At 34.5% G+C, this 23423-nt stretch overlaps 1 protein-coding gene across 4 annotated transcripts in view; it reads left to right on the forward strand.

The window, feature by feature from the left end:
• The window catches only part of LOC148954041 (mechanosensitive cation channel TMEM63A-like), a 65162-nt gene that overhangs the window by 12245 nt on the left and 29494 nt on the right, over window positions 1–23423 (forward strand). For all 4 annotated transcript variants that reach the window (XM_089085759.1, XM_089085757.1, XM_089085756.1 and 1 more), the window contains exons 3-7: window positions 2722–2804; window positions 9823–9855; window positions 13246–13371; window positions 14954–15148; window positions 18268–18534. In XM_089085759.1, coding sequence (XP_088941885.1) covers window positions 2722–2804; window positions 9823–9855; window positions 13246–13371; window positions 14954–15148; window positions 18268–18534 — 704 coding nt within the window. The remainder of the gene's footprint in view (window positions 1–2721; window positions 2805–9822; window positions 9856–13245; window positions 13372–14953; window positions 15149–18267; window positions 18535–23423) is intronic.

Consider the following 23423-nt stretch of genomic DNA (forward strand, 5'->3'; position numbering starts at 1 on the left):
AATATGATGGTGGGATTTTCATTAAGGTCCTATAACTTTTAGGGGGTCTTTCACCCATTTTTTGAAAATCAGCCAAATTTTCTTAGGCGCGTAACTTTTGATGGGTAGCCCTAAACATGATGAAAGTTATATATTTGAAATCAGCATTGAAATCTGATTCTTTTAATATATCTATTGGTATCAAAAACTCGTTTTCTAGAGTTTCGGTTACCATTGAGCCGGGTCGCTCCTTACTTACAGTTCGTTACCACGAACTGTTTGATAACCATTTTTTTTTAATATTCCTAAGACAATGCAGTAAACTATCCGTAATCGACAGAGCCCCCAAAGGCCCGAAGGCAGGCGTTCTAGGTTATGCCCTGGTGGAATATATGGCTTTTAAGGAAGGTATACTCGTAAAAACTCCAGAGAGGGCTAGACCCCCTTAGAAATTGAAAGTTCTAGTTGAGTTTTTGAGAGTCGAAAGAGATAGGAGGGCAATTAGACCCCCCACGCCCCTTTTTAAGTTAAAAATTGTTCTAAAGTCAGATAACAAAAACTCAGCTGCCAGAAAACCCTCAGGACCTGGGGGCAGGCGTTGTAAGTTATGCCCTGGCGTATATATGGTTCTTATGAAAGGATTGCTCATATAAACTTCAGAGAGGGCTCATTTGATTGGAAATTGAAAGTTCGAGTTCAATTTTTAATAGTCAAAAGAGATCGGAGGGCAACTAGTCCCCGCCCCCCTCCACGGCCTAAATACATCAGATAAAATTTTGATAGACATTTCTTTAACAATAGTTCGAAGTTCAGATAACAAAAACTCCGGTGTCGACACAGCCCCTCAGGGCCCAGGGGTAGGCGTTGTAAGTTATGCCCTGGGGGCATATATGGTTGTTATAGAAGGGATGCTCATATAAACTTCATAGAGAGCTCATTTGATTGAATTCAAAGTTGTAATTCACTTTTTAAGATTAACAGTGAGCGGAGGGCAGCTAGCCTCCCCCCACACCCCATTTATTTTTTACCTTGAGGCACTTCATATAGAAGGTGTTGTTGCATAAACTTCAAAGGGGGCTCATTCGATTGGAAATCGAGAGTTCTAGTGCCCTTTTTAAGAATCAAAGATGATCGGAGGGCAACTAGCCCCCCCCCACGCCCTTTTTTTCCTCAAACCCATCCGATAAGAACTTCTAAATAGCCATTTTTGTTCAAGTGATTTTTGTTTGTTTCAAGCTTGATTTGCATATTCAATTTAATTTTCACTTATTTTAAGATTTAGTTATTCATTTACATTAATATCTATTGTATGTTTGTTTGCATTGGTTGTTTATTTAATTTCTGTTCGTTTTAAGTTTCATTTATATTTCAATAGCAAAATGTTTTTTTTCGTTTTAAGCTTGATTTTCATATTCAATCTAAGCATTAGTCGCTTTAAGATCTATTTATTTATTTATATTATTTCTTGTTCTATGTTTTTTGCTATGATTGTTTATTTAATTTCTGTTCGTTTTGGGTTTCATTCATTCTTTAATAGTAATTTCTGGTCTTTTTTATTTTTAATTTTGAAATGAAATTTTATCATCTGAGCTTAATTTTAAAATGGCCTTTACTTTTCTTTGAAAAACTCATTTTTCGGAAAGTTTTTTTTTTATTAATTTAAAAAAATCCAATACTGATGTACTCGGTACGAGAACGCCCAATACGAATTATAGCCCTTTCTCCAGAGCCCATGGAGAGTCATAACCTCATCAAAAGCATTATTATTGGACTTTTGAATTATTCTGAACAAAATGGCTATCTCAAAATTTTTATATGGCTACTCTGGGGGAGGCAGGAGGGAGGCTAGCTGCCCTTTAATCTTTTTGGTAACTTATAAAGGGCACTCAAACTTTTAATTTCCGTTCGAATGAGTCCTCTCCTGATATTCTGGGACCACTAGTTCCATACGATCACCTGGGGAAAACATCCAAAACACAAATAAACATGCATCCGTGATCTTTCTCTTGGCCAAAAAATGCAGATTTCCACGTTTTCGAATATAGGAGCTTGAAACCCCTACTATAGGGCTCTCTGATACACTGAATTTTATGGTATGATTTGACTTTTAGGGGATGTTTCCCTCCTTTTTTGAAAATCAGGTAAATTTTCTGAGGCTTGTAGCCTTTGATGGAGAAAATCAAACTGAATGAATCTTTTGCATTTGGAATCAGCAAAATAGGCCGATTCTTTTGATATATCTGTTGATATCAAAATTCCGTGTCTTAGAGTTTGGGTTACTATTAATCTGTGTTGCTCTTTACTTACTGTTCATTACCACAAACTGTTTGATATATGAGACCTATTGCACTATCTAGTGTTCCTTTTTTTTCAATAAAAAGTCATAAATGACAAGGATAAAATCTTAGAGTAGTTTAATGTATTTTTTTTATTCTACTTAATCTGTGATATAAGGCTTTGGTCGAGGATTGGAGGGTTTTGGATTTTGTACGAGCAACCATTAAATTTGTGTTCCCTTCCTTTTTTCTAGTTTTCTCCATGATTGGATCCATTACATGATATTATTGATGTTTTTTCCCTCCCTTTTTTCATATCTATTATGTTTGTTTATGTTAACATGATGATAATTTTTCCTATGTTCTGACTTTTTTTTTCCTGAGCTTTTTCAAAAAGTGACGAATCGCTATGAAAAGTCAAGTTAACTTCTTTACCATCAGTTGATTTTTGTTCTCTATATTTCAGATTTTAGTTTTAAGTTTTTGTTTTGCAAGAAGATATTTTGGAAACTATGGCCGTATCGGCTTAATCGATGGTGTTCGAAAAAGGTAAATTAATACTATTATAAATTCATCACTCATTGTATTTTATCTTGTTATTAGATTATACTGATGTCAGTGCAGTAGTGGATCTAGGATTTTGGGAAGGAGTTTTTTTTTTTCTTACAGAGATTTGTATAAATCAAAATGAAAACTGCATAAACGCAAACTAAATGCAGCTATTGCTGCAACTGGGATAGTATTGACCAACGGCTCTTTCAATGAGACAGCTTATAGCTGTGTTGAAGGTTTCATCTATCGATTGAAACCTCAGTAACATCAAAAAAAAAAATCCATACATATTGAAGCGGAAAAACCCGTGTTTTTAGTCGACTTCTTGATTCCCTTTCTGGTATATGTGGATGATCCAGGGACTGCCGATTCCCCAGTACCGTAAACGATAAACGTCTGTCATGCGAAACGTATTTTTAAATATCTAGTGTCTTTATGGGTTGGATTTCATTATCAAAAAAGCATTCCTCTCATAGGCGTCCAAAGGGTCGTTTTCCATTTAATATGTGAACTGGACACTGAGACTGTTTGCTCCACAATCACACTAACTCAAACATATGACATTAATCCTGTATCGTATAGTTGCATATTATGGTTGCAGAGGAAGTTTCAAGTTTGGCCCATGGTAACCAAAAATCAAAAAGGCGTCTAAAAAAACAAAAGAAAATGGCAAGTCAGAAAGTTGCCATTTCTGGCTCATTCAGGAATGGTAACCATGATCTAAATTAGTCTTAATAGTAAAATGTTATTTTGAAAACAAGTAAACGGTTTTTTGAAAAATATAGCCCAAAACGGCTAAAAACGGCGTCGAACCGAAATAAAACGTACATCATTGGAATCATCATGGCTGAAAGCCCTGTGCAGGAAACTTACGGTCTTTAAAACAACAAGGAAAATAACTTTTTTCAATGGATTACTAATGTAACCACAAAGACCACTCTGCTTTTCCATCATGCAAACAATACAGAAGATAACGTAATGAAGATATATTGAAAAGAGTGGAATGTAGAATAACAAAAATTGAATGTTTTGGCTATATTCCTGAAAAAGGCTTATACCAGCTGTGCCTTTCATTCAGACTATCTTGGCTTTTTCTCCAATTAGCCATGGATTGATGGCAACTTGATTTAAATTCAAAAATATACATATGCAAGTAATACATAGCAAGAACTTATGTAATAAAAAATTCCATATATTTGGCTGGTAAGAAGATCCTACAAAAAATTGGCAAAATATGGTTAAATCCTTCAGAAACTTGGGAAAAATAGTTTTCGAGCATCTGATCCATAGATGCGCGCATTTAAAAGTTTTGGGTTGGGGAATCAGAGGGTCTTTACTGGGGAGAATGGAAATGCTAAAAACTCTATTTTAGGTCCTTATTTGTAAACTGAGTTTTAAAGCCTAATCTTACCGGTTCCATTTCTAACACCTTTCGTGATTTTTGGGCTAAAGTACTTGGTTGATTTAACCTGGAATACGCTCGATTTATCAAATAGTTGCATAGTTTCAAGCATTCCGAGCTTTTCAATCAAAATGTAATTAAATCGTAATCGGTTTTCTGAAATGAAAATAATCGTTAGAGAATTGCAGTGTTCTGCTTCTTACAATTAATTTCCCAGCAACACCAGATGATCCAATTAAACTAAAGATATTGTTGGTTTACCTTTTTCGACACAGGTGTTCCTGTGACCTCAATTAACCTTAAGAGCATGTACATGCTCTTTTGCCTAATAGCTTCTCAACGGCATCGCTGAATTCAGATTATTAGGATACAAAAGCAGATCAATCTTATATGTGACTGGACTATCAAAAAGAGGTGGCAAAAAACAGACAAAAATGAGTCCTTCAGTGACTGTGACCCGTGATGACCTGGGATGAACCGAAGAAGAAGATGAGGAGTCAATATAATGTGTGCAAACATTTTGCTCTTCCAGAAAATTTCTTGACCTCTTAAATTGAAATAAATGGACGAGGTCGTCGCAAATGGTATGAAATTTAGTCACACCTGAAAACCAACTGATTATCCTCTGTTCCGCTAACTGTAATTTAAATAGGGTAATATCATTGCCTTTTCATTGGGCATATTTTCCCAGTTTAATCTTACACAATGTGTCCCTCAGCATAAAAACGTTCAGAAAAACCATTACCATGAAATGAAACAATCTGCACCTCTAGATTTGTACAACTGGCCACATTTATAAACGATATTATTTCAGCCGCTCAGAGGTTAAATTGGTGAAGTCCCTGAAACAAATGACAGAGAAGAATTCGAAATAAAGATTCATTGTCAGTTCATTAATTTAATATATGAACCATCCTGTTTATTAAATACGTGTTTTTTTTTTTATTTGCTTGTGTGTTCAACTACAAATAATGTGGTAATATACATTTTAAAATGGAATTAGTCAAACTGGCATCTAAAACGATTTTTATCACTCCAGCGAAAATGCTTTTTTTTCATTTTTGATACTTACTCTTACATTCAGTGGGTATCCTTATGAAAGTAGAGCTTTAAACTAATTTCTCAAAATTTTGGCTTTGTGAAATTCAGTGAGTATGCTCATGAAAATAGAGAGCTTTGAAACTATTATATCAAAAATTTGGCTTTGTGTACAGTCGACTTTTGATAATTTGACACTCAGTAATTTGAATCTCTCGATAAATAGAACTTTTTTTTGCAGTCCCTTGAAAATCAGTTAATAAATTGAAAATGAAACACCTCGATAATTTGAATTTGTAGTGAGGGCATCTTGCTTGACATTACTCTATTAAAATTTATAAGTTCTGCTGGATAGCATTGATAAAAGTGAGAATGTGAAATAACAGTTTTGACCTCTATAGTTATGACTGATAAGGCCTAGGAAAATGTCGGTTCTATCACCCTATCATAACTGCTTAAAAAGAAAGTGGGTTCGCTAAGGAAACAGATAACCCCGCACGGTTCTCACTCAGGATATTTAGTGGGATTTATCCCCTTAGAAACAGAGTAGTTACTTCCACCAAACTGTGATAAGTTCGCCTTTGAGGATTTTGTTCACATGGATCACGAAATCGCTGTTCATGATGCTGGAACGGATGCTGAATTGTTGACTTTTCAAGATGATGATGAGGAGGATAAAATAGTCACATTAACAAGGCAAGATTATCCATCTACACCTTACGTTCTTTCGCTCTCAGAACAGAAACAAGTGATAATTGCTTTAAAGCTCTCATCTATATTGAAAATGAATTGAACAACGTAATATGAAAGTCAATTCATTAAAAAAAAATTATAGACTACTTTGCAAAATAATTTTTTGCGGCCGCAGGGTTTTGACATGCTCTATATACATATGTGATTAAGAAGTTAGAATAAAAGAATTTATGTATGTGTTGTGTTTGTATATGTATTATGTATTTTCAATAAAGCATTTGTTTATTTGAAATTCTTCCTTGTTCCTTCTTGATTATTTTAACTCTGGTTGTTTTGAACATCTTGGTAATTTAAACTCTTCTTCTGGTTCCTTGAGTTTCAAATTATTGAGAATCGACTGTATTTCGAATTTTCCACAGCATCTTCAAAAAGCAAGTGGCCTTTCACGTTATTAAACCACAAAAAAATTTTCTCGTCTAATCGAAAGGAAAGAATGGTGTTCAAACGGGCAAAAGCTTACCAAAATATCAGATACTGCTAAACTCATGTATCCGATTTTATTTACAATGAAGTTATATCTCTATTTAATACATATTTTTGTGTATAGGATTTCCTCCTAAACCAATGAACAGATTATTATAAATTGAGGAATGTGCATACCTCCTCCCCCAAAAATTAAATAAGCAATATATAATCATTTAGTTGACAAAATAACTACTCTATAGCAAAATTGGGGCTATGGCATGCAGTACATTTTGACCGGGACTGTGGGCGCGTGCATGAGGTTCGGTAATATGTATGTGCGGGACACACACAACTAACGAGGCTATCACTCTGGTTCGTGTATAATAGGCAACGCCGAAACGCTGTATTTCTCTTTTACTTTTCAGGAGACATGCCTCCCTAGTTGACACGTCGCAAAAAATAAGCAGTATGCCGTTTCCTGCCGTCGGACAGACATACTTTAAAGTGAAAATACGGATCTGTTAATTTTAAACTTGATCAACTCAGTCGCATTAAAAATATAATCCGGGTTGCAGCGGTAGCTAGCAACCTAGTAAGAGGTCCAATACTAAAAAATATAATAACCCATAACTCCTAAAAACAGGGTCAGATCAAAACAAGAAGTCCACTACTAGAATGCCTTTGCCTAAACCACTATATAGGTACTTACCGTCCCTTGGCTTGAACAACAAGGGAAATATAATGGCTTGAAAATCAAGAAAAGTAGCTGAAACCGCGATATTCTGCATATACGCCATCTTTTTTCTTTCTTACTTTTTGTCCTCAGATAGCTTGGCACTGGAACATAGTAGAGAGTTGTTTAATGGCTCATATCAAAGGAAATTTATATGCTTAAAAACCTTTTGTAAATAGAAAATAATTTTTAACATATAATTAATTTTTTACGAAAAACTGCATTTTTCTATTACACTGTTATTAACATGAGGAATATTTCACATCTACGTTCTTTTGTAATTAACAAAAATATTTAAAATAAAATCAACATTTTTACAGAGAACCTTTACCATTATAAGAAGCTTGTAGACATAGTTATTTAAAATGCAGTAATTTTTGGGGGGTTTTAACAAAAATATGATTTGTCAACTGAAACAAGAATAATTCCTTAAAATTTGAAATAAAATAGTTTGTTTTTTTTTTACCGCAAACTGCAAAAATATTTATGGTGTCTGAGACATATTTTATATTTTTAACTGCCTAGGATGTCTACAAAATTTCGATAGTTTCATGGCATCTTTAGGAAATAAGGGATAAAGTATCCACCTAAGTATCCTGTCCCTATCGACCAGCGTTGGGAGAGTCTTCGGAGCTTCTTTCACGAATGCTTCATTTTCTGTTTTTAGAATTTTTAATTGAAAAATATGTAAAATTGAATTAAAATTCGTCACAATCGAGCTGTAATTGTTTGAAAAACCAATAATGTTTGAAAAACAGAAACCAGTATTTTTAAGTTTTATTTATTCGAAAAGGCAAATTTACCGCTGAATTGATGTATTAAAGCAGGCCCTCGTTTGCACATCCCTTGACTCAATATAACATAGTTATCAACTCTTCCAATGTTAATGGTCGCCACCCTTTCGGGTCTTCAAAAGAATAGTCAATTAGATTTATATGAATTTTTTTTCTTTTTTTCATCAGTTAATTTTTTTTCCTTTCCCCGAGTTCAATATAGTGCATGAAAAATAATTCAGTGTTTTTTTTTCAGTTTTTATTTTCCTTTCTGAGTAATTTTTTGTGTAATTGCTATTTGAGCTCCCTTACTTTACAAGCCATTGAGCTTTTTATGGGATTTGTTAAGTTTTTTCTTCTTTTTCTTGCTTTTGTGGCTAAATGCTTCTCAAAAATACGAATTAATACCTACCTCCAGTCGACATAATGAGGATTGTCTCTAATTGGCCAACATTTTTGCATAATTCTCCTTTGTTTACAAACTTGGGCTGTATTCCTTTTAAAATGAGTTTGATTGGTAGGGAGAGGAAGGCTCGAAGAAATTTGTACCGTTGGCTCTCGAGATATCTCGACATGGTAGTGTGAGCACTATACCGTATTTCTGTAACCAGTCATTCTGACCATAGGGTAATTTACATATTATAGATGTCAATGAGCCTATCAACCTTATTCAGACAAACAAATAAGACGAAATCATATCCCACTTAGGAGTTATCAGATACCTGTAGCAGTATAAAATGTTTGCTAGGTGAGATAATTTTTCGTGGAATACCTGATTTTTCAGACAAAAAAAATACCTCCAACAAATCCTTTACAAAAATAAATCAAAAAAAAGTTTTTTTCAAATGAAAGTAAGGAGCAACATTAAAACGAATAGAAATTATTACGTATATGAAGGGAATTGCCCTCTCCTCGACACATCGCTCTTAACGCTAAAGTTCTCTAGTACTTTTGAAAAAGCTTCTTATTGTTATAATTAAACGACCCTTGTGTTTAAGGAGTCGTTTTTAAAGAATTGGGACACAATTTGAACTGTGGCGTTGAGAGCGAAGTGTTGGGGGAATTCTGGCAAATTTCCCCTGACAAGTTCATCCCCTGGAAACTTCCCTCCCCACGGAAAATTCCCCGTGGAAAAAAACAGCAGGAAATTCGCCCCCACCCCACCCGAAAATGTATATATATGTCACAATAACAAATACTATGTGTAAAAAGGGGTAAATTTTATGACTTAAAGACCTTTGCCCTTGGTCTGTTGGGGGGGGGGGATATTTTATATCCAAAGGCATAGTATTTGGCCTTTCAACTATGATAAGCAAAATGGCTATCTAAAAATTTTGATCGAAAGACTTTGAGAAAAAAAGGGCGGGGGAGGGGACTAGATTGCCCTCTAATCTTTTTGGTCACTTAAATAGGTCACTAGAACTTTTAATTTCCGTTCGAATGAGCCCTCTCACGATATTCTAGGACCACTGAATAGATACGATCACCCCTGGCAAAAAATCAAAAAACAAATGAACACGCACGCATGATCTTTCTTCTGGCAAAAATACAAAATTCCAAATTTTTGCAGATAGGAGCTTGAAACCTCTACTGTAGAGTTTTCTGATACGCTGAATCTCATGGTGTGATTTTCATTAAGATTCTATGACTTTTAGGGGGCGTTTACCCCTTTTTTGAAAATCAGGCAAATTTTCTCAGGCTTGTAGCCTTTAATCGGTAAGATTGGTTAAAAACTTAAAAACACACCAACAATTTGTTTATATTCATTTTCGTTACGTTTTTACGAGTCGGACCAAATTTCGGGGTTGGAATCAAACTCCCCCCCCCCCCGGGATACGGTCTTGATTCAGGCACATAATTCTTGTTTTTATTTGTATCTAAAGCTGATTTAACCTTTTTATTCTTTTGCAGGTCAACTTACCACGGACCTACTACTTATGAAGGGTAAGAACCATGTTTTGTTAATAAATAGATATCTTTACCTTTTCTAATTTTACCCCATTGTAGTGCATGATGTCCAGAATTTATTATATAAGCAAGAACTGCGATAATTTATTTATTTCAAAAACTGCTATCACAAGGCCCTGAATGGCCAAAGTTGAATTTAGAGTTCAATAAACAGAAAGGGGCAGAAACATCACGAAAAGCTTAAAAGACAGCAATATATTAAAACTGGCAAAAAAAACGTAAAAATTGAATTGTCAGTATGAATAAGTCAAATTCATAATCATTATTTAATAGTGTTATTTTATCAAATTCGTCAAAAAAAACATAAGTATAGAAATGGGTCATATATATATGTATCATGTACTACTACTATTACTACTAACAACTCACAGCAGCACCGAGCCACCTGAGGCCAATACAGCTATGCCTGCTCCTCCTCCATTCCAATCTATTCAAATCCTCCCTCTTTACACCCTCCCAGAAAGTTTCCATTTCCTTTGAATCTTTCCTTGCGATATCCTCCCACTCCAACCGAGGACGACCTGTTTTCCGTTTGGCCCTAGACGATTGGGCGAAAAGGACAATATGTCATCCTTCATCCGCAGAACGCGACTTAGGGCTATCTCAACCTTTCTCTCATTATAGCCCTAGAAAGCGGGATTGAACTGCACTTTTTGGACAGCCTAACTGTTTGAAATACGGTCATTCAGCCGGGTATCCAAAACAATTCGTTGGCAATTTCTCTGGAAAACATCTAACAAATCTTTTTCCGCTTCTCGGAATGCCCATGCTTCAGAACCATATTTATCCACTATCATCTCTGTATCTTCCAATATTCTAATCTTAGTTTGCAGAGTTATTTCCTTTTCTTCCAAGATTTTTTAACTGTGAAAAAACACCCCAGGCCTTGACTATTCTACTTTTAACATCTTCACCCACCGTCTTTACTAATAATACTGCTATGTTAAGTGATGCTGTTCACCTGATTCGTCTACCTTTTCATTACCCAACGTCACCTTTTCATCTTCACTTATTCCTATCCTTTGCGACTTAGTCTTCTTAACATTAATTTTTAAACCTATTCTAGCACCCTGAACTTACAAAACCTCTAAAAGTTCATTCATTTTGCTCCCACTTTCATCATGATGATACTCAGATCATCAGCATAATCTAAGTCAGGAAAGCTTTTATGTTTCCTCCGTTTGATTCTGTGATCTCCCATTGCCTTTCCTGTGCTCCTCAACACAAATTCCATCAAAATAATCCATATAAATGGAGATAGAACACAACCCTGCTTAACTCCTGATTTAATATGAAGCCAGCTGCTAACCTCATTTCCTACCTTAACCGCAGCAGTATTGTTCTCGTACATAGCACTAATCACTTTAATGTGTTTGTCCGGTCCACCATACAAAGATAAGACCTTCTCTAAAGCTATTCTGTCAGCTGAATCGACTGCTTGCTCATAATCTATAAAACTGAGTACTAAAGGTATTTGGTGACTCAGGCATTTCTCAATTATTAATATAAGGGTAAAAATTTGGTCGATCCATCCTCTGCCCTTCCTAAAACTGCACTGTTCTTCTCTTAAAATTTTGTCTACAGCATCTCTAAGTCTAAAAAATATCCTCATACTAAGTAATTTGCTACCTACAGAAACCGGGCTAATGCCTCTATAATTGCCACACTCATTCTTGTCACCATTCTTTTACAGGGGTTTAATTATGGTTTTCCTAAAATCGCTAGGGACTTCCCCTTTTTCCAAAACCATATTCATAATCCTTAGTAATTTATTTCTAACCTCATAGCCATCATATTTAAGAAACTCATTTACCACACTATCAGCACCTGGTGCCTTATTATTTTTTAATCCTTAAACTACTTTCACTAATTCTTCGTTACAAAATAAATTATCCTTCACATCCAAGGTGTCACAAACTTGTTTGTTTTTCTCTATATCTCTTCCTGTAGCTCTATTCCGGTATATCGCATTCTCCTAATGTTCTACCCGTCTCTCTTTATCTCTCTCCTTATCACTAATTGTGGCCTCGTTCCAGTCTTCAACTGGGACAAGTCTAGATTGACTTCGCCCTCTCAACTTACTAACATGCCAGTTCGATATTTTATCCATGTTTTCCACTTCACACCTCCTTAGTTGATATTTTAATGATTTTTCCAATTTCTTTACATTTCTCTTATTCTCATATGATCAAGCACTTCGATAATTCTTCTGCAAGCCCCTTCACCTCTCTATTAAACATAAAGCATTTTCACTCATATTCCTAGCTGCGTTCCTAATTTTCTTCCCTAAGACGACATCAGCAATTTCACAAATTATTTTCCTAAAATTGTTCCATCCATCTTCTACAGTGTCAAATTGCAAACTATGCAGTTTAGTATTCACCTGTTCCTAGAAAGTTTTCAAGTGGGTGCTTTTTTTTCAAGTGGGTGATCTGGAGGACGGAGCTTAATACACTGTGAATAACTTGACAAAATGAAAGATCCTGCATCATGGGACTATTTTTCTGTAACAACTATAACATCTATTCAGTGGGGGTTCAGGCCTCTCTTGCTCCCGGGACAAAATCTTGATTTTGACACCCCCCCCCCCCCCCACATCCGCAGTCTTCCAAAAATTTTCAGGGGAAATTTTAACAAAATTCTCATTTATTCATGAAATTTTTCTTTATTAACACAAATTTCCATTTAGTTAAATCTGTCTAAAATTAACTAAATCCGTCTAATTACTTTTATCAGTCTAATTACTTTTATTTTCAAGGAATATCGATGAAGATATGGGAAAAATGAAAATTTCCGGTTCAATTTGCTTAAAATTACTGCCGACTGTGCCCTCAACTTTATTTTAATAAAAAGAAAAATTGAAAAATTACAAAATAATTATAACCAATAGATTATTTATTTAATTATAATTGAAACTCTAGCTTTTTGACGGTTTAAGAGGGTTGTTACGTCTCATTTCTTTGTGGTAATTTACTGCTCTTTTCCGGGTTGTTTTTTTTTTCTTTGTTTAGTAGTACTTTTTGTTCGTTTTAAATTTGATTTTTTGTATTTGTTAATTTATTCTAGTTTGAAGCTTGTTTTTTATTTTTCATGTTGAAATTGCTTTTTATCAGTTTTTTGGGAATTAAGGTTATTAGTGTACTGGGATAGTTAAAAAAAAATGAGAGTATAGAAACGAAATAAATAAAATAAGTTCAACTTCATGTTTTTCTTTTATAACTAACTGCATTATTTTTTCAAGTCAAGCTCGATCGCGTTATTTTTTCTCGGACTTGATCTTGAATCTGTCTCTTAACAGGCACCTATAGCTTAATGCTACCATCTTTTTTTCTTCTTTTTTTTACTGAACCCTCATTTGTTTTTCAGGTGGTCTACTGCAGTCTGTAGCGAGCAAGCACCAACATCAGATAATCATGAGCTAGAGACCTCACAAGTTAGTCATACAAATGATGAAGGAATGTTCACTTGGGTCTGGTCCACTGTCAAGCTAAGGTGCTTAGATCTTCTTTTTTGCCAACATTAAAATGCCTAAATTTTTGTTGTTGTTGTTGTTGTTGTCTTAGGTCGTACTTTGACATTGAAGTTGTTGCTATCCATTCCATTGATATCTACTCTAAGGCTTTTTAGCTGGCTAAGACAAATATTATCTCAATAATAAGTGCCTTGTTTTTTGTTTGTTCTAAAAGTATTGCGTAACTGTGTATTGCTAAAATTGGTTTTTGCCCTTTTAAATTTTTTTAATTTTCTGCTAGAGATAGTAGTAGCATCTAAATGACGTGAAATGTAGATGTCAGTGTCGTATTATATGTTCGCGTTGAGTGCAGTGTTTCCACTTTTACCACTTTTTCAGGAGATTCTCATCCATCTCCCGACAGAAAAGAAGATACCAAAGATGTAGAAATGCCAAAGATTATTTGAGAAGAAAAGTGGAGACACATGATCCACGACATGATAATCGTCAATATCTATTAAAACTTTTTTTTAATTGTGTCACACGGCAAGGAAATTACAATTATTTTGCATTTAAATCCTAAATTTGAATGAGCAATATTGCCATTTGGAACGGGTTTGAAATGGTAAGAAGCGCTACTCTGAGAAGGGCATTTTATGGTGGGAGGACGCCTTTTATTACGGGAAAAGTAATTTACTTTTTTATGGATCATTTTTTCTTTTTGTAGCATATGGTGGTTTGAAGCGTGTACTATTCATCTGCTATGTAATCTTTTTGAAAAGGTGTGTAGGTGATGTCTAAGTTTTAGAGTATTTTTTTTTTAAAGTTGTCGTCACTTAGAGGAGAGGAGGTGGGCTTAAATTAAAAAAAGTGGGCTAGCTGCTTTACAAGCTTCAAAGGCTGCTGGAAATGGATCTTAGATAATCTTAAATCTAACTTTGTTACTATTATGAGGCTTACTGCTAAACTCAAGGGATTTATGCTTAAACTCATCTTGATACGTTTTTTTCTTATTGTCAAGTTATTATGGTTTAAATATCTGCGTTGTGAGAACCCCTGGTAGATGTGAAAGCCAATCATGTGTAATTTAATTTGTCCTTAATGTTATCTTACTAATGCTTGTAGTCAAGCAGTGTAAGGTCTATTGAATAGACGAATTCCTGGATTGTTCAAGCTCTTTTATTTCCAATTGCCGGGTCACCCATGATGGCTGACAAAGCCTCCTTTAGGCATAACTAGCATTTTGTGCCAGTCTTTTTTGGAAGCGCAAGTAATGTCCAATCCCCCCCCCCCTTATCCAATCCTATAGGATTGTACCTCAAGTTCGATTCTTCTTTTTTTTTCGTCCCACTCCACAGTGTTTTCTTTTAGTCTCTTGAGTTAATATTTGGTCCATGCTTTATTTTTATGACATAGGGTCATATCTTTTTGTTGATTTTCTGTTACGGCTTTTTTTGGCCTCACAAATGTACTTTGACTCACAAGTACCAAATTCATATGCTTTTGAACAGCTCATTTGGTGCATCCTCATACAAAAATAGTGAAAATCCGTAATTAATTTGTTTTAATTGTCGATTTTTCTTTTATTACTGAGATTTATGTTTATTATCTTCAATTTTCCAGTGACTCGCAAATTTCATCCCGCTGTGGGAATGACGCTCTGCATTATCTAAAATTTCAAAGAGCATTGATACTACTGATGATTGTATTTACTTTTTTGTCCCTGTCGATTGCTCTGCCTGTAAACATGAGTGGTACGAAGATTGACAAGGAGGTTAATCCGTTTGCAGTAACGACCCTTAGTAATCTAGATCCTGGGTGAGTTGGTTTATATAATAATGCAGTAAAACGTCTATGTGACGGACCAATGTGAGTGAGAGTGTCTCTTTTAAGGTCAGAAGTCAGTAATATTTTTGAAAGACTTCGTGAGTTAAGAAAATAAACAATGCACGACATGGCAAGTAAAGCTTCCAGAAATAGACTTAAATTAGTTACTAATCAGTTTTGAACATTGGTGTGGTCGTTTTGAAAAACATATCGAAGTAACAATTTTTTTTTCAAGGGTATATTATTTTTTGTGTTTATTAACATGAAACCCCTGTAATAAAACAGAAATACAAGCATTAAGAAAAGAAGAAAAGGAGAAAAGGGCACAACTCATATCACTAATAGAGACGGTAATTCTTGTTATCAAACTTTACAGATACAGTGATGCAATAATCACTTGTATAAAATAGTATATGCCAATAAATTGACTACTGTTATAAATACAATATAATGAACTCCTACTGTGAATAATGATAAAAACAAACACAGCAAGCGCTATTCTGGAGAAATAATAATGTGGAGAAATAAAAGATGAACTTAATCAATAACTTGGACGTCGGTATAATAATTACAAGGAAATAGTGGTGTGAGCAAGGGGGAGGAGCTACCGATACCTAAAGCCCCTTTTCCCCAAAAAGATGTCCGAAAGAATCCTAGATAATGTTGTAAAACTTAAAGTTACTGTAATTGTAATCGTCGATTTTGCTTTTTGAAAAATAAATGCCCAGGTTTTTAATTTGCTCCTTTAAAACAGCATTTTCGTAATTGTCCTGACTCTTGACGTTTTTTTCATCTCGAAAAACTTGCATAGCAGCAAGTTGAACCACCACTCCCCTTACCTCCTAAATTTTGAGGTTTGGTCGAAATCAGAAATATGTTTTAGTGTCCATGTATAAATGGACACAGGAATTTAGGCCAATATCTCAATGAATTTAAATTCTAACTATCATCTAGAATTAAAGTTTGTGGGATGTGTCTAAAAGAAAGGTTTTAATTCTCTAGAATGGACTTGAAGTCTCCTGTGATCTTACAAAAAAAAATAAAAAAAATTACTTAGTGAAAGAATTAAAAAATAATAAAATGTGTATTCTGGTCTTGCATTTGCACCAAAGTTGCTTTTAGTCTTTAGTCTGGATTTTATTATTATTGTTCATATTATCATAATAAGAAAAATTCTATTCAGCATAGTTTTCCTTCACAATCTCATTTTAATTTTAGTTTTTAGTACTTTTGTAATTAATGTTTTTTTTTCTAAAATGTTAAGTTTTACTGCGAACTGTGTTGGCTTTCTACTGCTTATTGTCATTGCTACTTTTGTATGAATGTTGCTTTTTGTATTTGATTGCTATTGATACTTTCTATCGTAACCATTTTTTACCGAATTTTGCGCGCAGTCGTGAGAATAATTTGAAGTTAGTGAGTATTTGCGCATACCACAAATGAAAAACTATCCCGAGACAGCCTTCCTTCCTCAGTCGAAATCCATTATTCTGAATAACAAGGTCGTTGACCTTGTATTTATTCTCAGCAAAAGGCTATAATAATCCTCGGGAGGGCTTGTTGCTTGCAATTTATTGTGTGTATCATATTCAAGCTCTAAGCAGGTTTGCCAAAAGCCACACTCCTGATCTGTGCCAAACGACAATGTCACCGTGAAGTTATAGCTATTGTCTCTTTCATTCTCTTCTTTGTTCTTTAAATGTACGTACATATCTCCTTCTTAACAGTGAATCTCTTGGTGCCCATTATTTTACATTTTTTACTGATAATTTAGCGATTTAGGTCAAGCTGTGAAATGGTTACCTGTCATCAGAATTGTTATCCAGCTTTCATACTGCTAAGAAAGATAAAGACTGTTCAAAATGTTACCTTTAAAAAAATATAAAAATATAGTAGGTTTTGGAAGGTGAGCTTAAAAATGGCATCTTTGAAAGATGAAATTTAAATTGTATCCAGAAATTTAATTGACATTTAATTTAAATATTGAAATTTAAATTGCAGTGCTTGTTATCCAGGCAGAACGTCGGAAACAAAAGGTCCCTGTTCCACTATTTTAATTTAATTTAGAACAGAAATTTAATTTAAATATTGAAATTTAAATTGCAGAGCTTGTTATCCAGGCAGAACGTTGGAAACAAAAGGTCCCTGTATAGACGGAAAATTAAAATGGATATTCTCCCAAGCTTCGTCTTACAAACCTAACATGGAAGAACAACTCCAGTTTTAGGCCAAAATATGTGCTTTTCTGGTTGTTCCTTCTCCCTCCCAACCAATAGTGTTAGTACCTATTCTCCTAATCTATTGTCAAAGGATCTACGTTAAACAGCGGCTGCAAATATGCAACATTTTAAACGTTAATATTGCAATAGATATTAGCTAATAAAACGGAATAATTGTACGAAAAAAATGGTAAATATTTGGAAATTAAAATAAGTGCATTTATTGGAATATGTGGCAATTGATATCAAACTGAAAATCAAAAAATTTTAGGAGGGGAAAAATTTTATTTTTCGATTTATTTTTTAGTTAATCTCGATTTATTTTCTCGATTAAACATCCAAAGTGGGGAAAATGATCAAAAATCTAATAAATGTAGAATATAGCCGAATTGAGTAGTAGACCTTTGAATTTTATGACACCAATCTCAGCCAGGGTGGACAACGGGACACATTTTATGTTGAAAGGACACATTCCCATGTGCTGGGACACAATGACATGAAAGGGCAAAAAAGTGACACATTTAAAAATTTGGGACATAAAACGGCAAAAAAGGGACAAGTTTTGTAAATTAATGACATAAAAAATTTTTCCAACTGGATATATATTTTGGCAAAAAAAGAGGTCACTTTTCACCAAAGCAGTGGTTTTTCTCGGTATTTTTTTCTTTTGTTTTTGAGCATCCGGGTTTTGCCAGAGATGTCGTAAGTAAAGAATGTTCTTCAAAGTAAGGGAATTACATGTTTATATGAGTTTCCTGCTTTCACACTAAGCCATTTTACATTAATGTATCCTAGCTAGAACAGCCAATAATTTCATGTTTTCCTAAAGAAAGATTGTCACCAGTCATTTTTTTCTTACAAATAGCACTAATAGAAGTATCCTTTTTTCAGCTCTTGGTTAGTGGTAATACACATAACCCTTTCACTTCTTTTTTTTGTCATCGGTATATACGTAATGAGAAAGTATTCAGTTGGCCTCCGTTTAAAAGAATCTGGCTCGTATATTTCCAAAACACTTATGATAACGAACGTGCCTCTCAACATGTGCAATGAAGATACTTTAAGGTCGCACTTTAATCAAGCCTACCCTGACAAACGTGTAGAAGATCTTAAAATTAGTCATGATACAGAGAAGGTAGCAGACCTAGAAAAAAAGAAGTAAGTAAACTTGTTATTTACGTAAACCTCAAACCTTGACTATGGTTTTGGCTTTTTTCGCAAAATTTAACATTTCCTTTTTTTTTAAGTCTTTGATAGTTTCATACCGACTCCATGTTCTGAAACATGTAAAAAATATCTAATAAGGAATTTTTGTACATATTCCGAATTCATTCCATATTCAGTCTTTGGAATTACGTCTTAGACTCTCTAAATCTGCAATCTAAAATGTAAGCCACTTAAATGTTTATAACGTATTAGAAAAATATAAACTTATTATTATAAATTATAATAACGCCCCATTCTTATTTTCTGAACTTCTGTCTTGCTTTCTTTCTACTGTCTTAACCATCTCATTTTAGTTTACTTTGTCTCTTCTTTTTCTTCTATTGTCGCTCATTAATTAAAATAATCAGGCTGACTTAGACATTATTGCACATTTTATTTGTCGTAAAAATTGCTGATGGTTTAGTGATCGGGTTTTTTATGACGCTGGATATTGCTGCTAATTCTCAAAATTAATCATGTTGATTAACCACAGTAAAGATTTGAAGCATTCAAAAAACGAGTTTTTCAATATTGCTATTATTGTCAATAAATATTCTTATGGCAGATCAATTGAATTATCACATACAGATTATAGTCGATGCTATATTTTTTACTAATTTGGTTTAAGGCTTTCCTGTGCAAAACGTTTCTTTTGTGCTATTCTTTTTGTGTTTGTGTTCTCAAGTCTGAAATGTGCCATAATTTACGCTAACGTTTCCGCTTTTTCTTCTAAGAAAACCGTTCGGGCGACTAATATATTGCCAGTTTCTGTGGCCATACTGCACATATTATAGGTGATGCCTCAGATGGTCAGTGATTGGTTCCGACGCCATAAGACGAAAAAAAACTAATTTTCTGATTGCTAATTTGTTATTGCCCCTGTAAAGTTTTTTCTTCCATGTATACATATTTTATGATTGAAGCCTACAGGGCTGTCTGTGAAATCTTAATATAAAACTATTAAGAGGATAAAAAAAAAACTGTTTCCATAATATTATAACAGCCTAGCGCTTGAAGCCACATTACCTGTGTCTGCAATGTTGTCTGCGGTCACTGATATGTTTAAATTAGCTTTTGAAATATGATTTACAAAACTTTCATAGGCGTTCATTCCCTTTGTACCCCTGTACTTAAGTCCCTACGTAGCGTGGAATGAATCCAAATAATACTTTTTAATACAAGGACGTTTTTCTGGAATATATTTTTAGCAGCCTAACTTTGTAAAATTACAATGTTCTTAAATTAACGGTAGTTATAGCTCAAAATAAGTTTTCTTCCCACTATAGCGCACAATAAGTTATAGCGCAAAATAAGTTTTCTGGAAAATATTTTTAACAGCCTAAATTTGTAAAATTACAATTTTCTCAAATTAACGCATTATTCTAGCGTAAAATAAGTTTTGCGTTACTAGATCCATTTTGTAACGCGATATTTAACTTAACGGAAAACACAATGTTGTAACGCAAAATAAATTTTGTGCTACTAGACACCAACTAAAGCTATTTTAAGCAATCTCTGGGCGTATTTTCCATATGGTCGGTATTGGAAATGTCATCTATATAAATTTAAGCAAAATAGAACCGTCTTAACGACTCATTTTCATTTCTTTAGTATCCGTCCATAGGATATCTCACTAGTCCTAAAGGGTTCCTAATCGGTAATTTCGCAGGGGTTTATTATGAACCAGTATAAAGGATTTGGTTTCCTCTGACATTTGGGCTATTTTGAATATATGGTTTTCTTCAATCCCAAATATTTATTATTTTGCTGTAGCCTATCTACTTTCTATGTCTTTAATAAAAGTGTGATAGTTAGGTAAGTAGAATTGAAAGTAACCTACCTAGCTTTTGAATTTAACAGCCCTCATTTCGCCTGTAACAGCCAGTAGTTTTGTCCTTGGAACCAGATAAATAAATATCCAGTAGATCAGCCGACCCTGTGTCTTGGTTCATTTGAAAGCAAATTTGAATTTTACGTAAAGCTAATAAAATATCGATATAAAGAAAGTCCAAAAAATGGGGGCCTGTATTGGAGCTGGAGGAGAATCTGTGTTACCGCATAGAACTAAAAAGAGCTTAAGCTTTTGTGGTTTAAATTTGTCAGAATTTGAACTTTAACAAAAATTCTAAAGTAAAGGTCACAACTATAAAAGTCAAGCGAAGTAAAAGTACATGTTTATGTTCCCTTTTGACAAAAGTGTGTATTTTGTCTTTGACCTAATGTGCAAAAAAAAATCGCATGCAGACAATGGTTTGCGTATTGCAGGTATCGAGGGTTTCATTCTCTGCCTTCAGCCGGCTTTACAACGCTGGTGCACTAGGGACCTAATGTAAAAAGAAAGAGAAAAAAAGGCGACAAAAACAAAATAAATTCAAATAATCTTACTGAGTGTAATTAGTAATTGTTCGTAACTTCCAGCCCATCACTAATTTTCTTAGAATCAAATGATTATACAAAGGCTACTTGACGCAAAGCAAGAATTTCATATCATGCAATTTGTAGTTTTTGTCCTCACAACAGAGTATGTGTTTTTTGCACGGTTGTCGCCCGACAAATTCTGCTATTAATATTATATGTTTAAATTTATAGTACCCGGAGACCGACCTTGGTTCGGTCTCCTGGTACTGGTGCGAGGCAGGCTTGTATATATTAATTATTTCAGCTACCTTGTTCAGGCTCTTTCTAGGTAACTTAAAAACATATCCGACAACAGGCTGTTACCTGTTTGAAATTAGTAATGGTAATGACACAGGAGTATGAAAATTGAAATTCCTAAGCAACATCTATAAATGTTTATAGATTAATTTTGCATAATTTGTGCATTCATTTTTCATCACAGGCTTTTGATCGTGCCCTTAAACTGTATCAGTTGGACTGGCGGATCCGGGGGATGGGGCGGATCCTCTTCCTGTTAGGCCTTGCACCCTTCAAATCAATCACAACAAACCCTTATAGTTAAGTCTCAACTTATAGATTCTCATTCATGCACTATCATCATTTTTGTTCATATGTCCCCACTTTGCCAAATCATAAGTCCCATTTGTTTTTCCTCTATTGTATTTAACATATTCAATGAAGTGAAGTCGATGTAAAATTATCGCCAAGTCAAGTTAATAAACTTTTACGGGTCCTAAGATCACATATTAAAACTATAGGATAAAATTATACGTGTCCAAACTAGTTGCAAGTTTGTCTTCTCTCGCCCCAATTAAGCCGCCCGGAGCCTAAAGTCCTCGATTAGAAGGAGGGCAAGGGCTCTCCACCAAATTTCGAAAGAATTCTGTAAGTCTAGACCACCCAAAAAGAGAGTAAAGAGAAGAAAATGACAACCCTCTTTTGATAAGCACAGAAAGTTTGCCTCTTCGTGGCATAATTAAATTTTCATTTTTTTAATGGAGCTTAGAGTCTTTGCTTTTCTGAAATGTGCATCGAAGAAGTGAATATAGTGAAATATACACTTCGCGTGTACAATATAAAAATATGTTTTTAAACCTTTTGTTCATCCCCGAATCTTCAATTGTAAAATGGACGAAAGATACACCACCTCGTTGAAAATTTTTAATTTTTTCCAATCCCCCCCCCTCCCTTAATTTTTCCCTCCAGATCCGTCAGTGTTCAGTTTCTGAAAATTGAAAAACTGGCTTTTAAGAAAGAGTCTTATGGACAAACATAATTTGTTTAACTTATTTCAAAGGTGACTTTTGAGGTGGCGGGGGGGGGGGGCTACAAATCCTGATTTCCAGGTTTTTAATCATGGATGATCAGTTGTATTATTTTTGAATCGGATCCATTTTCGTGGGATTTCAGGCTCTTTTCGGAAAATCCTGAAAGCTTATTTTCGTAATTTCTAAGCACTGTTTTGTTGAATGTGGATATCAGTTACCACTCTTGAATCGGATTCTATTCTGAACAATATTGGATTTTACTCGGAAAAAAAGAGTTTGGTTAAGTATATTTTCACTCTCGGTTATTATGGGCTGGGATTTATCCTCTATTAAGTAACCATGATGTATCAGTTTGTTCTGCATTGGTGCAACATTGTTATTTTGGTTACTTTCCTCTTTGCTTCTTATTTGCTTCTAATGGTAAGAAGAAAAAAACAAATGAATGAAATATTAGGATTTTACCCTCCTCATCCACAGCCAGCCAAACTGGAGGACACTTCTGGAGGTAAAATATAAGAAAAAAGTAGTGACTAAGACCTGTGTAGTCCCTGTGCAGTCCCTGTGCCTCTGTTCTGAATGCCTCTGAATAGTCCCTTTTTCTGAAAGGCACTAAAGTCACTTTTCTTGTGCATCTTGTTGCGGCTGACCCCTGTAACAAGAAATGAATATGAAGCTTTTCTCGGTCCCTGGTACTGGTTCACATTATGTTGTGACATCATGCAAAATTCCCATTAATAACAGTGGCTCATTCTTTACAGGGTTTTTGAGTTACAAAATTTTCGTGCCGTTGAGGTAACCATCGTTGCGGTCACTAGTTAATGAAAGTTTCGTGGGGAGCGTTCAGTGGCTGTCATAAAAAGGAGTTATAAAAAAGTTTTGCGGGGATCCTTCCACACAACATTATACGTCCGACGTTCAATTTAGGGGGTAGCAGAATTTTCAAGCTATTTTGTCGTTTAACACAGGAAAATGCTGTGTACAACATTCTATGATTTAAGACAGGTGTACGGAAGTCGACGCCAAGAAAATCGAAAGTTCACTCTTATAATTTATGTACGATCGTCGCAAATGGTGGTCGAAGTAGGAATTGATGTCGCTCTTGTCGCGTTAATCTTTCGTTTTAAGTCATGGGGAGGCAAATAAGCAATTTTAACTGAATTAAGAAATTGTCTTTTA

This window comes from Artemia sp. Qi Xiang Cuo, chromosome 3 (genome assembly GCF_049724085.1).
Source record: "Artemia sp. Qi Xiang Cuo chromosome 3, ASM4972408v1, whole genome shotgun sequence".
Lineage (NCBI taxonomy): Eukaryota > Metazoa > Arthropoda > Branchiopoda > Anostraca > Artemiidae > Artemia > Artemia sp. Qi Xiang Cuo.